This window comes from Hippocampus bargibanti, linkage group LG14 (genome assembly GCF_051943395.1).
Source record: "Hippocampus bargibanti isolate YZ-2025 linkage group LG14, ASM5194339v1, whole genome shotgun sequence".
NCBI lineage: Eukaryota > Metazoa > Chordata > Actinopteri > Syngnathiformes > Syngnathidae > Hippocampus > Hippocampus bargibanti.
The window spans coordinates 206,209-223,588 of NC_142747.1; the positions used below are offsets into that span (position 1 = coordinate 206,209).

The 17,380-nt window shown below is 44.8% G+C and overlaps 1 protein-coding gene across 2 annotated transcripts in view; it reads right to left on the reverse strand.

Annotated features, from left to right (window-relative positions):
* The window catches only part of col4a3 (collagen, type IV, alpha 3), a 46,771-nt gene that overhangs the window by 11,290 nt on the left and 18,101 nt on the right, over positions 1-17,380 (reverse strand). For both annotated transcript variants that reach the window (XR_016117083.1, XM_089013002.1), the window contains exons 22-35: positions 16,703-16,795; positions 13,695-13,775; positions 13,276-13,346; positions 12,977-13,165; positions 10,557-10,722; positions 10,397-10,489; positions 9,967-10,071; positions 9,812-9,906; positions 9,584-9,734; positions 8,626-8,739; positions 8,396-8,563; positions 8,150-8,239; positions 7,941-8,075; positions 47-145 (exon numbers count right to left, since the gene is read on the reverse strand). Coding sequence is in view for 1 of the 2 variants with exons in the window: in XM_089013002.1 (XP_088869128.1) it covers positions 47-145; positions 7,941-8,075; positions 8,150-8,239; positions 8,396-8,563; positions 8,626-8,739; positions 9,584-9,734; positions 9,812-9,906; positions 9,967-10,071; positions 10,397-10,489; positions 10,557-10,722; positions 12,977-13,165; positions 13,276-13,346; positions 13,695-13,775; positions 16,703-16,795 (1,650 nt within the window). In the remaining variant the exon portion in view is untranslated. The remainder of the gene's footprint in view (positions 1-46; positions 146-7,940; positions 8,076-8,149; positions 8,240-8,395; positions 8,564-8,625; positions 8,740-9,583; positions 9,735-9,811; positions 9,907-9,966; positions 10,072-10,396; positions 10,490-10,556; positions 10,723-12,976; positions 13,166-13,275; positions 13,347-13,694; positions 13,776-16,702; positions 16,796-17,380) is intronic.

Here is a 17,380-nt window from a genome sequence, read left to right on the forward strand (position 1 = left end):
TTCCCCATTATGGGACTATTAAAGGCTTTCTGATTCTGAAAAACACCTTGAGGTCCAGCTCTTCCTGGTCTGCCATTGGTGCCGTCAAGACCTGGAGGACCCGGGGTACCTTCTTTGCCTTTAGCACCAGTCAGGCCGAGAGGTCCTAAGGGTAAAGAGACTGGTGAGAATATCCAGGATGATGCAGAAAGCCTCATACTGTAGATGAACTGATAGTTCACAAGAATAAAGACCATGATAGAGATTTGACAGAATACAAGTTATCATATTTAAAAGGTTCATGTTGATATATGCTTAGTGAACATGTACGACTCGATTACACAATGAAAGCACAGTAAGCTGGGGTCAATCTGAATTGAACAGACACAGCCTGTTAACCTGTCATCTTCATCTAGGACATAATTTGTAAATGCAAATTTCTCCACTGTGAGACTAATAAAGGCATATCCAATCCAATCCAATTTAGTACTTGGTTTACTCCTTCCTTCGACAGAATTTAGGACTTGAAACTCCCTCACAGAAAGAGCTCAGCCAGGTTACAAATATATCAGTTCAGGGAAAGACAACCAATTAAAATGTCTATGCTCTATTGTTTATAGCCCTTGGTTCTTAGGACATCCAGCGTTGTGGTATTCAAATCAAGAAAACTATGATTTACTAATGTATTACTTCAATTTGCATTTACTCTCTATAGTTTGGAAGAGGGCTGCAGAATTTGGGCGTCTGTCTTGAATGGTTGCATCCCTTGCCGGCAGTAAAAGACAATCTTCCTGTGTTCCAGCTTCTCACCTTATTTCTAAGGGAGAGCCCGGACACCCTACGGAGAAAGCTCATTTCGGCCGCTTGTATGCGGGATCTGGTTCTTTCGGTCGCAACCCATAGCTCGTGACCATAGATGAGGGTTGGGTTGTAGATCGAAAAATTGAGAGCTTGGCTTTTTGGCTCAGCTCCTTCTTCACCACGACAGATCGGTACAAAGTGCGCATCACAGCAGACGCCGCACCGATCCGCCTGTCGACCTCTCGCTCCCTCACACCCTCATTCGTGAACAAGACACCCAGATACTTAAACTCCTCCACTTGAGGCAAAATCTCCCCGACCCGGAGAGGGCACTCCACCCTTTTCCGACTGAGAACCATTGTCTCAGATTTGGAGGTGCAGATTCTCATCCCAGCCGCTTCACATTCGGCTGCGAAACGCTCGAGAGAAAGTTGGAGAGCTCCACTTGAAGGCCTCAACAGTACCACATCATCTGCAAAAAGCAGAGATGCTATACTGAGGCCACCAAAACGGAACCCTCTTAACGCTTCGGCCTGTCCATAAAGGAACAGAATCGGTGACAAAGGGCAGCCTTGGCCAAGCCCAACCCTCACTGGAAACGATTCCGACTTACTGCCGGCAATGCGGACCAGACTCTGACATGGGTCGTATAGGGACCGAATGGCCCGTATCAGGCGCTCCTGTACCCCATACTCCCGAAGCACCCTCCACAAAACTCCACGAGGGACACGGTCAAATGCTTTCTCCAAGTCCACAAAGCACATGTAGACTTGTTGGGCAAATTCCCATGCACCCTGGAGGACCCTGCTAAGGGTGTAGGACTGGTCCACTGTTCCACGGCCAGGACGAAAACCACACTGTTCCTCCTCAATCTGAGGCTCGACTTTCCGACGGACCCGCCCCGCTAGAACCCCTAAATAGACCTTACCAGGGAGGTTGAGGAGTGTGATCCCCCTTGAGGAGTGTGTGAGGAGTGTGGTCCCCCTTAAAAAGGGGGACCACCATCCCAGTCTGCCAATCCAAAGGCACTCTCCCTGATGACCACGCGAGTCAGCCAAGACAGCCCCACAACGTCCAGAGCCTTTAGGAACTCCGGGCGGATCTCATCCACCCCTGGGGCCTTGCCATCGAGGAGCTTTTTAACCACATTGGTGACTTCAACCACAGAGATCGGAGAGCCCATCTCAGAGTCCCCAGACACTGCTTCCTCCAAGGAAGGCGTGTTGGTGGAGTTGAGGAGGTCTTCGAAGTACTCTGGCCACCGGTTCACGACGTCCCGAGTCGAAGTCAGCAGCGCCCCATCCTCACTGTACACAGTGTTAGTGTTTACAAACTATCTATGGCAAATCTTGTCGATGGTGTTGACTACCATATTGCCCCGAATGTTCTTGATTGTTTTGTTTCTTTTCATTTCTCTTGACAAAATTCCAATGAATGAAGCGGAACCTGCTGGCGAGGAGATTGCAAGGTTTTCTGATGGCAGAGTAATTCATGTATGGCATTACAGGTACAGTGATACCATGGCTTATAATAAATAATAATAATAATAAATAATAATAATAATAATAATAATAATAATAATAATAATAATGAAAAGGTTTCTTCAGCCGTCATCTGTACGTCTTTGAAGGTGTCATACGTTTCGCTTATTATCCAAGAAACTATGTCAGCAAACTAAAGTCTTACAGGTAGTTGTAAAGAGCAATACATTGGGGAGACTAAACAAATTCTCAAAAAACACTTTATCAACATCGCAGGGATAATACTAGTGGGCCTCAATCGGCAGTACATATTCACTTAATAGCTAGCAACCACTCATTTGACGACAATGAGGTTAAAATCTTAGCGAAAGAACATAGATGGTTTGAAAGGGGAGTAAAAGAAGCAATTTTCATAAAACAGCTAAATCCTTAACTAAACCGATATGGAATGGATTGGATTTGCCTTTATTAGTCTCGCAGTGGAGAAATTTACATTTCACAGCAGCAAAGTTATGAAAGAAATGAAAGTAGAAAAGCAAAATACAGGAGCTGCTGGAAAGGCAGCCACTGTCGCGGCGCCGTCTTGAAGTCAAAACAACAACAAAAAAACTAAATAACAAATAACATGACAACTCAAAGACACAGAGAGGATATAGTGGTGGGAGGTTCAATTTGGATTGTTCGTACAACAGCCTGCTTAGGCATATTAGATTAGTAATGCTGCACGTGTGTGTAAGCTCTCAGTCATACAGGAGTGGACAATATGAGACTGCTGCTGAGGTGGGCACAGATGTAAAGAGAGAAGTCACATCGAAAGATGCCATATGAAGTCTCATATTGGAACCTGAGGAAACTTTGGCATCATACGATGTGACTTCTCTCTTGACATCTGTCCCAACCCCAGCAGCAGTCTCAGTGGTGAGGAAGAGACTGCTGGCGGACGTTTCTTTGCATGAAAGAACCAAACTTAAACCGGATCACATCTGCCATTTATTGGAAATCTGCTTTAATACTACGTATTTTCAATTTCGGGAGACATTTTACAAACAAATTCATGGTTGTGCTATGGGCTCACCAGTTTCACCCATAGTGGCTAATCTTTACATGGAAGAGATGGAGAAACAGGCCCTCACATCCTTCCCGGGGACAAAACCTAGACACTGGTTTAGATATGTGGACGATACTTTCGTCATAATTAAAAAACAAGAAAGTCAACCCTTCACAGATCACCTCAACTCTGTAGACATCAACATTAAATGTACTCGTGAGGACATTAAAGAGAACCAACTAGCCTTTATGGATTGTAAAGTAATTATAAAAGAGGACAGAGCGCTAAAAACAGAAGTCTTTAGGAAGGTTACACACACTGACCAATGCTTACTTTTCGATTCGAACCATCCTCTACAACACAAACTAGGAGGTATCAGAACCCTCCAGCATAGGGCTAAACTAATACCAACTAGCATAGAAGGTAGAGAAAAGGAGTCAAAACATATCAGGAGAGCACTCACTAACTGTGGGTACCCTCAGTGGTCGTTTAACAAATGCCAGAAAGAAAGAATAGGGAATTAAACCAAAAATTCTGAAGAAACAAAAAGGAGAGGAGTAGCAGTACCTTACATTGCAGGAGTTTCTGAAAAACTACAGAGTGCTTTGGCAACACAAAATTCCTACTTATTTCAAACCGATAAACACTAACACTTTTTTCCACGATGGCCCCTGAGTAAGCAGCCATCAGCAAGTGCTCTCATGAGCCCTGCTTTTTTGTTGTTTTTGTCTTGTTTTGTGTTTTCTTGTGTCACTTTGTGTTTTGTGCGTCATGTGGAACGGATAGCATTGATTGTTTTTCACCACGACATTCATCAAGGAGGAGACTGCGCTGAGCGCTTGCGCCTTTTCGGCAGCATGAATATGCCAATACTGTTTTTGAATGGGAGGAATGTCGGTGCCATTCGACTGCCATCGCTGGACACCAAAGGGGCCATTGTGGTATGGGCAGCATCTTCACAGCCCCGCTTTGTTCAGTGGAAGGTCAGTGCTGTTGGCAGTCTGCGGCTGGATGGATGCATGGCTTGAGGAACCCGCGATAAGAAGAAAGGAGCAGAGCGCCGATGCGTATGTGGAACTGTCGCGGCTTGGAATTGAAGCTGATTTATGTGGGACAGGAGATGTGAGACAATGTCTTTTCGTCAATGGATGCTACAGCTTCGTGTTTGCTTTCAACATTTAGCTTGTAGTACACGTACAAATTCCACTATGACGTCCCTGATCCACAGCTGACATGGATGCTTTGATCCTCTCCTCTTTCATCTAGAACTGCTTCATGTCATCACAAAGAGGGTACAGCATGTCCTGAAGAATGAATGACTCTGTGTTGTCATCTTTGTTATTTTTTTTTTATTATTATTTTTTTCCCAAGATGGCGGCGCGTGAACAAGCAGCGGCTCTCCTCTCCCGGCAAATTTGCGTTTTCATGTTTATTACGTTTGTTAAAGTCATTATAAGTGCCTTGTATTCTGGGTCCGAGAGGACAGTAATTTTATCTGTGCTGTATGTCATGCATATTAGCATATTTGACTAGAAAGCTGACTTTTGACTGACTTTCAGGCAAAAATGAGTGCATCCAAAAGATAGGGTGCCAAATGAAAAACAAAGTAATGTAGTTTATTCAATACATTGTAAGAATGAAAATTGTAAAGATTGGGGAAAAAGACTATCAACATCGCAAGGATAATACTAGTGGGCCTCAATCGGCAGTACATATGCGCCTCAAAGCTAGCAACCACTCATTTGATGACAATGAGGTTAAAATCTTAGCGAAAGAACAAGATGGTTGGAAAGGGGAGTAAAAGAAGCGATTTTCATAAAAAAGCTAAATCCTTCATTAAACCAATATGGTGGGGTGAGGTTCAATTTGGATCGTTCGTACAATAGCCTGCTTAGGCAACATTAGTAATGCTGATGAGGTGATACTGGAGGGAGTGGTGCAATCAGGCCAGTCGTTAGTCAGGAATGTAGGAACAATCGGTGGAGCTGCAGGGAGTGGTCCTCTGCTCCGCCCAACCTGACAGTAGGGACCTATCATAGCAGTGTCTGGCGCCGCCATGTCTGGACATTATATATATATATATATATATATATATATATATATATATATATATATATATATATATATATATATATATATATATAGGGCCGAATTTACCAGTAAGACTTTAGTTCGCTGAAGAAGCATCTCGGATAAGAAGCGAAACGTCCGACACCTTCAAAGAAGTACAGATGACGGCTGAAGACGTGTACGACTCAGAGCTTACACAGACTAATAATAATAATAATAATAATAATAATAATAATAATAATACGTCTGTGTAAGCTCTCAGTCGTACAGGAGTGGTCCATCGGTGAGAAGGTCTCTTCAGCCGTCATCTGTACAAAAGTGAAGGTTTCGGACCTTTCGCCTCCTATCCAAGAGGCTTCGTCAGCAAACTAAAGTCTGACTGGTCGTATCGGCCCTATTTATATATCCCTAATGTCCAGCCATGGCGGCAACGGACACAGCTATGATAGGTGCCTACTCTCAGGTTGGGGGGAGCAGAGGACCACTCCCTGTGGCCCCACTGATTGTTCCTACATTCCTGACTAACGACTGGCCCATTTCCCCCACTCCCTCCGATATCACCTCATCAGCATTACGAATGTTGCCTAACCTGTTTTGCCTGAGCAGGCTATTGTATGAACGATCCAAATTGAACCTCACCCCACCAGACCGATTTAACGAAGGATTTTGTTGTTTTATAAGAATCGCTTCTTTTACGCCCCTTTCAAACCATCTATGTTCTTTTGCTAAGATTTTAACCTCATTGTCGTCAAATGAGTGGTTGCTAGCTTTTAGGTGCAAATGTACTGCCGATTGAGGCCCACTAGTATTATCCCTGCGATGTTGATAAAGTCTTTTTTGAGAATTTGTTGAGTCTCCCCAATGTACTGCTCTTTACAATTTTCATTCTTACAAAGTATGGAATAAACTACATGACTTTGTTTTTCATTTGGTAGCCTATCTTTTGGATGCACTCATTTTTGCCTTAACGTGTTTATCGGTTTGAAATAAGTGGGAATTTTATGTTGCCAAAGGACTCTTTGTAATTTTTCCGAAACTCCTGCAATGTACGGTACTGCTACTCCTCTCCTTTTTGTATCTTGAGAATTATTGGTTTCATTCCCTATTCTTTCTTTCTGACATTTGTTAAACGACCACTGAGGGTACCCACAGTTAGTGAGTGCTCTCCTGATATCTTTTGACTCCTTTTCTCTACCTTCAGTGCTAGTTGGTATTAATATAATAATAATAATTTACATTTTAAGCGCCTTTCAAAGCTCTCAAGGACACTTTACATTCACAGACACGCATAGCTACTATAATAAATAAAATGCAATCACAAATAGAATGCAATAAATAAAATACAATGATAAATAGAAACAAGGAAGGGAGCTACACAGAAAATGCCATTTTAAATGTGTGGCTTTTGAGATGGGACTTAAAGGTGGGAAGAGAATCAATGTTACCAATGTTGGGAGGAAGTGAGTTCCAGAGTTTGGGGGCAGAGCAGCTGAAGGCTCTGTCACCCGTCGTGCTGAGACGGGCAGGGGGGCACACAGAGGTGGAGGGAGGAAGACAATGTGAGGGAACGAGAGGGAATAGAAATTTGAAGAAGGTCAGATATGTATGGGGGCAAGGTTATGGATAGCTTTAAATGTATAACCAAGAATTTTAAAGTTGATTCTAATTTTGACCGGGAGCCAGTGGAGCTCTTGGAGGACGGGGGTGATGTGGTGAAAGGATGAGGTTCCAGTGATGAACTTAATTGCTTCCGAGAAAGTGTGTGTGAGCCGAAAAGTGTATTGCAAACAATAATTTCCTCTTGGAAACCATTTAAATGAGAATAATCCGTTCCCAGGTCCCCATAAAACATCATTTTCTACATTCTAATTTTCTAAGCCTTAAAACTACACAAAATATACCTTATTTTACGTATAATAAATGTGCTATGGTATTGTATTTAAAGAAATAGACTGTACAGTATAATAAAGTTGTTTTATTGACCTTTGTGATGGTCGTTGATGGCTAAAGTTGAAACGAGTCCAAATTTCACAGTGTTTTCGATCCCTTTTCTCACTCTCTCTCTCTCTGTCGTCTGTCCATCTATTTTCATGTGCAGCCCTGTGTTTCTGTAACCCCCCCACTGCTGCTGCGTGTTTCCCCTCCTTTCTCTAGCACGGTTCTTGACCAATCACGTGCGGCTTTAACCGAAGACTGGGGGCGGGGAATAGAGGACTAAAAAATGTTGACTGCCATTTCCTTGTTAGGAGAACAGGCTCGTTGAACGACACAACACTCATTGTGGCGCTCCATGTGTTTCCCAAAAAATAGTTTGTATGCCAAGATTATATTCTCGCGAATGTAACGTTCGTAAGGCGAAAAGTTCGTTAGCTAAAGCGTTCGTATCACTGTATTTGTTATTCGTCTTATCATCATGCTAAGTTCACTTTCTTTTCCAGGCTGGCTGAGTAAATGACAGAATGCCAAGCGTAATTGTTCGGCCAATCAAGTGACAAGGATCATTTCCATGCCACACTGGTTGTGAAACTTGGAAGAGAAGCTAATAGAAAAGAATAGAATACCAGTGGCTCCTGGATCTCCCGGGTCTCCAGGCATCCGCACAGTGGTTTGCGTTCCCTTTGGTCCCATTTCACCTCTGTCTCCCTGAGGCCCGGGTGGCCCTTGGGAACCTGTCTCACCCCTGGCACCATTCTCGCCTGAACCGAGAGCCACAGGTTGGTAGTGATTTGAAGACAGGCGAATAGGCTGATTCGTGATGACTCTGTAGCACCTATTGGCCCAGTAATTCCTGGTGTCCCTGGTTTGCCGAGGTGTCCTGGACTCCCTGGGGTGCCTGGGGGACCAGTGTCTCCCCTTATACCTGACACACAAAAACAAACACAACTCAGCGTTGGAATGGAAAACCATTGGATCTTATTTCAGTGTGTTGCTGTGCCTTGAATAGGCAAGGGTCTGTGTCCTCCCCTGATGGGTAACGTACTGACTAAGTGGGCAAGACTGTGACCCTCCTCCATACCTGGACGTCCTGGCTGACCAGTAGTCCCTGTCTGTCCCTTCATACCGTTGCTTCCCTGCTGACCTGGAGATCCAACAAACCCCGGAACGCCAAATGGTCCCTGCGACCCAATAGCACCCATGCCTGGCAGCCCGGGATCACCTTTGTCACCCTTGACACCCCGGCCTCCTGCAGAACATGACACGTCTCACACTCAAGACTTCTCAAAAATACCTTTGATGGATTTATACCCGAGAGGCCAACAACTCCTATTGACCCGGGTTGTCCTGCAGGTCCAGGTGCTCCTAGAAAGCAAGGTCCAACGGGGCCAGGTGGTCCAGGAAAGCCATCTAGACCCCGGGAACCTGAAACATACAGGTAACATCCGATTTACCACCGGCGCGAGATACGACCACCCGTACTTCCGACCACGACCGCCTACTTTTTTTTTCTAATTTTATGGCTGCCACCGCTACAGCCAGCAACCCACAGAGACAGAGATAAGATACAACTAATTATACTAAACCTTATATACAACTAATTCTACTAAAAGTCAACATTTTGGTATATAATAGTATACAATCGAAAACGTTGCTTAAAAACAACAGATTGACATCGTATACTATCCTGTCGTATAGGAGAGGCCTTTTGTTATGATCACGTGATACTCGCGTCAGCCATTTTGAACGCTTTTCGACTTATGGCCGTTTGACTTACAACGGTTTTGTCGGAACGGAACGCGGTCGTAACTCGGATGTGACCTTATGATGTGCGTGAGTCCCTGAGTCCAAATGCTGGAAATCTCACATCAAGGGTGTACCTCCTCCCCTACTTTCAGAAGTCAGCTGGGATCTGCTCCAGCATGTGCCCGCTACCCTCGTGACCAGAATTGCTTCAGACTATTGAGAGAGTTCCCAGGGCATGATCAAGTTTACTGTGATTTAAAAGAGTGTACCAAGAAGTTAGCAACCTTTTTAAATTGGGTAAACTGGAACCGTCCCTACTCCACTGGACTTCTATGCAGTTAACCTAATGCCGTCATTGAGTGTGTCCCCATATGTTATTTCATGCATTCTCTCAAAAGCAAGGCAAATTATTTAAACTGTTCATGGGACCGGCGCTAATGAAGAGCAAACAAAGAGTCGGGAGAAAGAATAGGACTGAAAGCATTTGGGAAAAGGAAGCAGGGCGTCTCGACTTCACCCCCACCTTTGGGCCCTGGTGCTCCGTGTTGTCCTCTGGAGCCTGGAGGTCCAACAGATCCTCGGGGCCCTTCAGTCCCCGGTGCTCCCACAGAGCCATCTGTGCCTTGGGGACCCGATTGGCCTTGTCGGCCCGGAAAACCAAAACCAACTGTGCCCTATTAGGACAAGAACCACACATGATGAGTTGAGCCACCGAGTTTGAGATTTCTTACGCTGAGTGAATCCATTTCACCTTGTCGCCAGGTCTTCCTGGTGGCCCCGATGGTCCCGGGCGTCCTTTACTACCGTAACTTGGGATACCCGGAGCTCCCGCTAGGCCCTTGGATCCTAAAACAAGAATCCACACACTGTAGTCCAATCGGGAATCAACGAATTCTACAGGATTACCTTTGACTCCTGGAAAGCCTAGATGACCCTGGACAGTAAATCCTTTTTGTCCTCTTTCTCCCTTGAGACCAACCAATCCCAGAGTTCCAGGAGGTCCTATCACACCTGGGTTCAGCATAATAATAATAATAATAATAATAATAATAATAATAATAATAATAAGAAGAAGAAGAAGAAGAAGAAGAAGAAGAAGAAGAAGAAGAAGAAGAAGAAGAAAAAGAAAGAAAAAGAAAAAGAACAAGAACAAGAACAAGAACAAGAACAAGAAAAAGAACAAGAAGAAGAAAAAGAACAAGAAGAAGAAGAAGAAGAACAAGAACAAGAACAAGAACAAGAAGGAGGCTTGATTGGAAACGCTGACGTTTTTGGACCCTCATGTTCAAATAGTTTGGGTCCATTTGGAACTTGGCAAATTGAATGTCAACCTCACCTTCTGATCCAGGATTGCCAGATGAACCCTTCACTCCTTTCTGGCCGGAATCTCCGGGGGTGCCTAGAATCTTGCCAACTGAACCTTTTTCTCCTGAAACGCATAGTTTGGACATCAAGATCCAGCCTTTTGTCCTCCAGTCACACGAGGCCAGGCATACCTGGTTTACCGGGCTCTCCCGGGAGGCCCAAAACGCCCACCTCCCCTGGTGGTCCTGGTGGTCCAGGAGCTCCAATGCCTGGCGGCCCTGGTGGCCCCATTTGTCCAGGTGGCCCTCTGGAACCAGTCGACCCAACAGGACCCCTGAAACCTTTGTTACCTTGTCCCTACAGTCAAACGAGGAAATCATGTCCGGTGTCATCAGCCAATTTCCAACCCTGAACATTCTCAGTTTTAATCTGTTCTTTCAGGACATTCAATTTTCCTGTGTACATTCCCGACTGATGGATTCATTTGTTCATCTCCTGTATTTTATTGTATTATTTGGACGGGACTAAGTTCAAAGGACAACCGACACCATTTTCTTGTTTCCTAACTGACATCAGAAAAACGTTTGATAGCATCTAAAATGCCCACAACACGCAGGCTGATATTTTGAGTCAAAAGCAAAACACCAATACAAATGACTTAACGTGTCCCAAAACTGCCACAAAATGAGCTCGGAACTGCGGGGATTCAGAAAGTCTCGCCCCCTTCTTTGTGACGTCACTATGGGTCACACGCCTGGCTCCAGACTCAAAGCAATGTCTTCAGAGTTCAGATTCGGAGAAGATGCTTTCTTGTTACTCATATGATTCAAATAGTTCTGAAGAGGAAAGCATAAATGTTTGACATCGATTAAAGAAGTCTTTCCGTATCAATTCGAGCCGTCTGGACTCCGATGTAGCGCCCAGAAAATGCAGATAATGGCGCACAAGCTCCGTTGGAAATGGGCTGATTTGTCCACTGGGAATTGGTGTTTTATTTATGCATGTTCCCGCAATTGGCTACGACACGCAATGATTCACCATTGTGTTATTTATCTCATTTTCCTTCTAATTTTGCCATCAACACTGTGTTTTCAGACGAAAAAAAGTACCAAAAATGCATCGTGTTTCGCTTTCTCGGTCAGGGGTGTTCCCTCAGCGACGTCACAAAACAAGACTTCCTGAATATTCAGCGCGGGTTTTCAAACGTAAAATATAGCTATATGTCGTGGAATCTTTGTCAAATGTCCTCAGTAGAAGTCATTTGAAGTCATTTTACAAATTATGGAGGCAACTTTTCCGGAGTTAAGGAACTGCTGGAAAAGGCAATATATGTGCACTATTTGTAGGGGTCTCGTTTGCTTCAACTTTGAAAGGCAATTTTCCAGTCCATCTGGTGGGCTGCAATTTGGGATCTGGCCACATCATGCACTGGCAGTTCATATTCTGAAAGTCATCATCATCATCATACATTTCATTTCTACACGCCTTTCAAAACCCTCAAGGTCACTCTGCAGTCACTGGATAAGTTTTTCTGTGGGTGAGCAGCGGCAGCCACACGCGCCAGCGTTCACTCAACCCAGAATAACTCAAATAGATAGGAAGCGAGCTAGCCAATAGCTAGTTAATACATACATAGCTGGATAGCTATCTAGTAGCTAGTTAATAGCTAGCAAGCTAATACCTAGTTGATAGATAGATAGATAGATAGATAGATAGATAGATAGATAGATAGATAGATAGATAGATAGATAGATAGATAGATAGATAGATAGATAGATAGATAGATAGATAGAAAGATAGATAGATAGATAGTTAGTTAAATAGCTAATAGACAGATAGCTAAATAGATAGCTAGCTATCTAGCCATCAGCTCGCTAATAGCTAGTTAATAGATAGATAGCTAATTTAATAGATAGATAGCTAGCTAGCTAGATAATGAGGTAAATAGATAGCTCACAGATAGCTAGTCAGATAAGCAGCTAGTTAGTTAAATAGCAACTAGATAGCTAGCTTGATAGCTAGCTAATAGTTCGTAAGCCCACAAAACCAAATGGAAAGACTGGTCTCTGGTAAAATGTGATGAAAGAGCCCCAAATGCAAGTGTACACGGTGCAGTGGAGTCTTGATCCCACCCGTGTCTAGGCCCAATTGATTGATCACGCTAGCTATCTGTTGGCTATCTGTTAGCTATCTAGTAGCTGGCAAGCCAGCTTTCTATCTGTGTATTTAATAGGGACATTCAGTTTATTAGCTAACTAACTAACTAGCTATATAACTATCTGGGTAGCTCGCTATCTAGCTATCTGTTGGCTGTCTATTAGCTATCTACTAGCTAATGAGCTAGTAAATAGCTGAGATAGCTAGCTTTCTATTTATTTACTTCCGGGTTGAGTGAACGCTGGCGCGTGTGGCGCCGCTGCTCACTCACAGAAAACTTATCCAGTGACTGTAAATTGACCTTGAGAGTTTTAAAAGGCGCTTATAAATGAAATGTATTATTATTATGATTATTATGATTATAATGGAAAAGCAACGGTCCGCGGTTGGTTCTCCCTATAATCTGAAATGGTAAGGCGCCTTTTAGAAGAAGGGTTTCGCATCCGACTCTCACAGTGTTTCCTTTGGGCCCCGGAATGCCTTTGGGGCCTGCGATTCCGGGAACTCCATCTGTCCCCTCAAGGCCCAGAGCTCCAAAGTCTCCTGGGTCCCCAACTTCGCCTTTCAGCCCAAACCTCCTCATGATGCCAGGGTCCCCCGTTAAACCAGGATGTCCAGGCAGTCCTGGGATACCAAAGAGGCCCTGCAGATCCAGATAACAACACAGTCTGGGAATGGGATTGTGAATTTCCAAGGATACAGCAAATTGAAGAGGATTTGGTTGAAAAGAATGATAGGCGGAACTGAACTCACCAGCGGACCAGGTGCTCCAGCCATACCCTTCAGACCTCTTTCACCTTTGGACCCTGGAGCCCCTATTGCACCTGGGCCACCAAAGAACATGACCACATGTTTTACAGTGGTATCAAATAGATAGAAAGTTAATAGATAGCTAGCTAGATACATAGCTAATAGCTAGTTAATAGCTAGCTAGATATATAGCTAATAGGTAGCTAATAGCCAGCCAGACAGACAGACAGACAGACAGACAGACAGACAGACAGACAGACAGACAGACAGACAGACAGACAGACAGACAGACAGACAGACAGACAGACAGACAGACAGACAGACAGATAGATAGATAGATAGATAGATAGATAGATAGATAGATAGATAGATAGATAGATAGATAGATAGATAGATAGATAGATAGATAGATAGATAGATACCTTTGAGACCATCTGCACCTGGTTCTCCGGGTCGGCCCGGTGATCCGGGACGACACACAAAGCACGGCTCCCCCTTCTGGCCTGACAAGCAAATGATAATAATAATAATAAGAATAATACATTTTATTTGCAGATCCAACTGAGGAGGAAGATCAGAGAGGGGAAGAAGGCCAACAGGATGAAAATGGAGGAGCAGCTGCAAGCCAGCAATGTCGCTGGTGTCTGGAAGGGCCTGAAAAACATCTCAGGCAACAAAAGTCCAGTGACACTGAATGACAAAGACAAGGACTGGGCAGATGAACTCAACTGCTTTTTCAATCGGTTTGACAAGACGCCTGTCGCCCCCGGCCCGCCGTCAACTCCACCTCTAGCTGCACCAACTCTCACTGTGGACTTCTCCTCCCTGCCCCCTCTCACGACCAGCTTCCCGCAACCAACAACTTTCTTCCCAACCGTTGCCACACCCTCAGCCACCACTCTGCCTCCTGGTTCCTGCCTGTCTGTCACAACTGCGCAGGTGAGGAACCAGCTGAGGAGGATGGAAGTGAGGTGCGGACGACATCAGTTCCCGACTCCTCAAGACCTGCTCCGACCAGCTGTGTGTCATTGTCCAGCACATGTTCAACCTGAGCCTGAAGCTGGGCAGAGTTCTCCAGCTGTGGAAAACGTCATGCTTGGTCTCAGTGCCCAAGATTGCCAACCCAAGGGAGCTCAAGAGCTACAGACCGGTGGCGCTGACGTCTCACCTGATGAAGACGCTGGAGAGACTCGTCCTCGCCCACCTGCGACCGCCGGCAAACTCATCACTGGACCTGCGACAGTTTGCCTACCAGCCCAGCATCTGTGTGGAGGACACCATCATCTACATCCTCCACTCGCCGTTGCTGCACCTGGAGAATGCTGGGAGCACGGTGAGGATCGTGTTCTTTGATTTCTCCAGTGCCTTCAACACCATCCAGCCGAATTTACTCAGGGACAAGCTGCGGCATGCCGGAGTCAGCCACCACCTCATTCTGGATTACAGATTACCTCACAAACATGCCACAGTACGTGAGGGTAAAGAACTGTGAGTCGGACAGGCTTCTCTGCAGCACCGGAACGCCGCAGGGGACAGTCCTGGCTCCAGTCCTGTTCACCCTCTACACCTCGGACTTCAACTACAACACCCCAACCTGCCACCTTCAGAAGTTCTCTGACGACTCAGCTATTGTCGGCCTCATTACAGAGGGAGACGATAGGGAGTACAGGGGACTGACAAAGGACTTTGTGGACTGGTGCCAGCAGAATCACCGCCAGATCAACACTGGGAACCAACCAAGGAGCTGGTGGTGGACTTCTGCAGGAAACAATCTTCACCTGCACCGTTGAGCATCCAGGGTTCGGATATTGAGAGGGTGACCTCCTCCAAGTACCTGGGTGTTACTCTCAACAATAAACTGGACTGGACTACGAACACGGATGCCCTAATGAAAAAGGGACAGAGTCGCCTCTTCCTACTCAGGAAACTGAGGTCTTTTGGGGTTCAGGGGTCACTCCTAAAGACTTTCTATGACTCTGTGGTGGCTTCAGCCATCCACTACGGAATTGTCTGCTGGTCAGGCAGCATCACCACCTTGGACAGGAAAACACTGGAGCAACTTGTCAAGAGGGCCAGTTCTGTCCAGGGCTGCTCGCTGGACTGTCTGGAGGAGGTGGGCAACGGATGGACGCTAGCTAAACTAAAAGCTATGATGGACAGCCCCTCCCACCCCGTTCTGCCCACCCTGACAACACTGGGTAGCTCCTTAAGCCAGAGACTATTACACCCACGCATCAAGAAGGAGAGGTACCGCCGCATATATCATCAATATTTCATTCTTTCATTCCTTTCATCACTTTGCTGCTGTGAAATGTAAATGTCTCCACTGTGAGACTAATAAAGGCAAATCCAATCCAATCCAATATGACTTTCTTGATACTTGCACTATGTACAGTTTTTCATGAAACGGTTTAGCACATTTACAGTATACAGTTGACATTTTTATTTTGCTATACTGAGAACATCTTGTTTTCTATCCTTTCACCCCCCCCCCCCCCCCCCCTCCCTATCAAATTGCTGCTGTGGACTGCAAATTTCCCCATTGTGGGATGAATAAAAGTTTTCTGATTCTGATAAGCGCCTTTCAAAACTCTCAAGGTCACTTTACAGTTACAGGATCAGTTTTTAATAATAATAATAATAATAATAATAATAATAATAATAATAATAATAATAATACATTTTATTTCAAGCGCCTTTCAAAACACCCAAGGACACTTTACAATAAAAACAATAAAACAAAGCACATAACAGCGGCAGCCACACACGCCAGCGTTCACTCATCCCGGAAGAAACTCAAATAGATAGAAAGCTAGCTACCTAGCCAGCTATTGGATAGTGAATAAATAGCTAATAGATAGCCAGACAGCCACCAGCTAGCCAGCCAGACAGCTTAGAGTCAGCTAGACAGCTAATCGTGAGATAGCTAGCTAATGGATTGCAAATATGGGTGACAGAGCCTTCAGCTGCTCTGCCCCCAAACTCTGGAACTCACTTCCTCCCAACATTGGTAACATGGATTCTCTTCCCACCTTTAAATCCCATCTCAAAAGCCACACATTTGAAATTGCATTTTCTGTGTAGTTCTATCTCGTGTTTCTATTTATAATTGTATTTTATTTATTGCATTCTATTTGTGATTGTATTTTATTCATTATAGTAGCTATGCTTGTCTGTCACTGTAAAGTGTCCTTGAAAGCTTTGAAAGGCGCTTAAAATGTAATGTATTCTTATTCTTATTCTTCATATTCTGATAAATAGCAAACATAGATAGCTAGGTAGCCAACAGCTCGCCAGCCAGACAGCTAACAATCAGGTCAACACCGAACAGCTAGCCACCTCATGTCAATTTCTCCATTGAGAGACGAATAAACGCTCATCTAATTGATTCTAATGATGAATTCTCTTTTTTGTTGCCATGTGTGCTCACCTTCCGGCCCTTCCCAGCCTCTGGCCCCTGGGGGTCCGCTCAGGCCTTTTGGACCTTTGGCACCGGGGGGTCCGACAGCACCTTGCAGGAAGTCTGATGGTGCAGCAAAATGGAGCATAAGCATCTTATTGGCATATCTGTCAAACTTGCTGAAATGGCGCTAGCATCCAAGTCAGAGCAGTCACATGCAGTTGAAATGATGTGCGCAGCGCTATGTAGCGCTACGCCGACTTTCATTCTGTCCGTGACAGAGATTGAACTCATCTTGCCCATATCTCAGATCAGTTTTCTCCGTTGAAATGAAGTGAAATGCCATGAAAGGGACACCCCGCCAAAGCTTATTTTCCTTCATTCTATCAGCATTCTGCATACAGTGATACCTCGGCCTAAGAACACCTTGGATAACGAACGAGATTAAATTCACGAGAATTTAATCTTGGCATACAAACTTTTTTTCGGGATACACGCAGAGCGCCACAATGAGTGATGTGTCGTTCATGAACAAGCCCGTTCTCCTAACAAGGAAATGGCAGCCAACTATTTTTTTGTCCTCTATTCCCAGTCCCCAGTCTTTGTTAAAGCCGCACGTGATTGGTCAAGAACGCAGCAGTGGGCTTGGGGGGGCTGTTACAGAAACACAGAGCTGCAAATTAAAATAGATACGCAGACAACAGACAA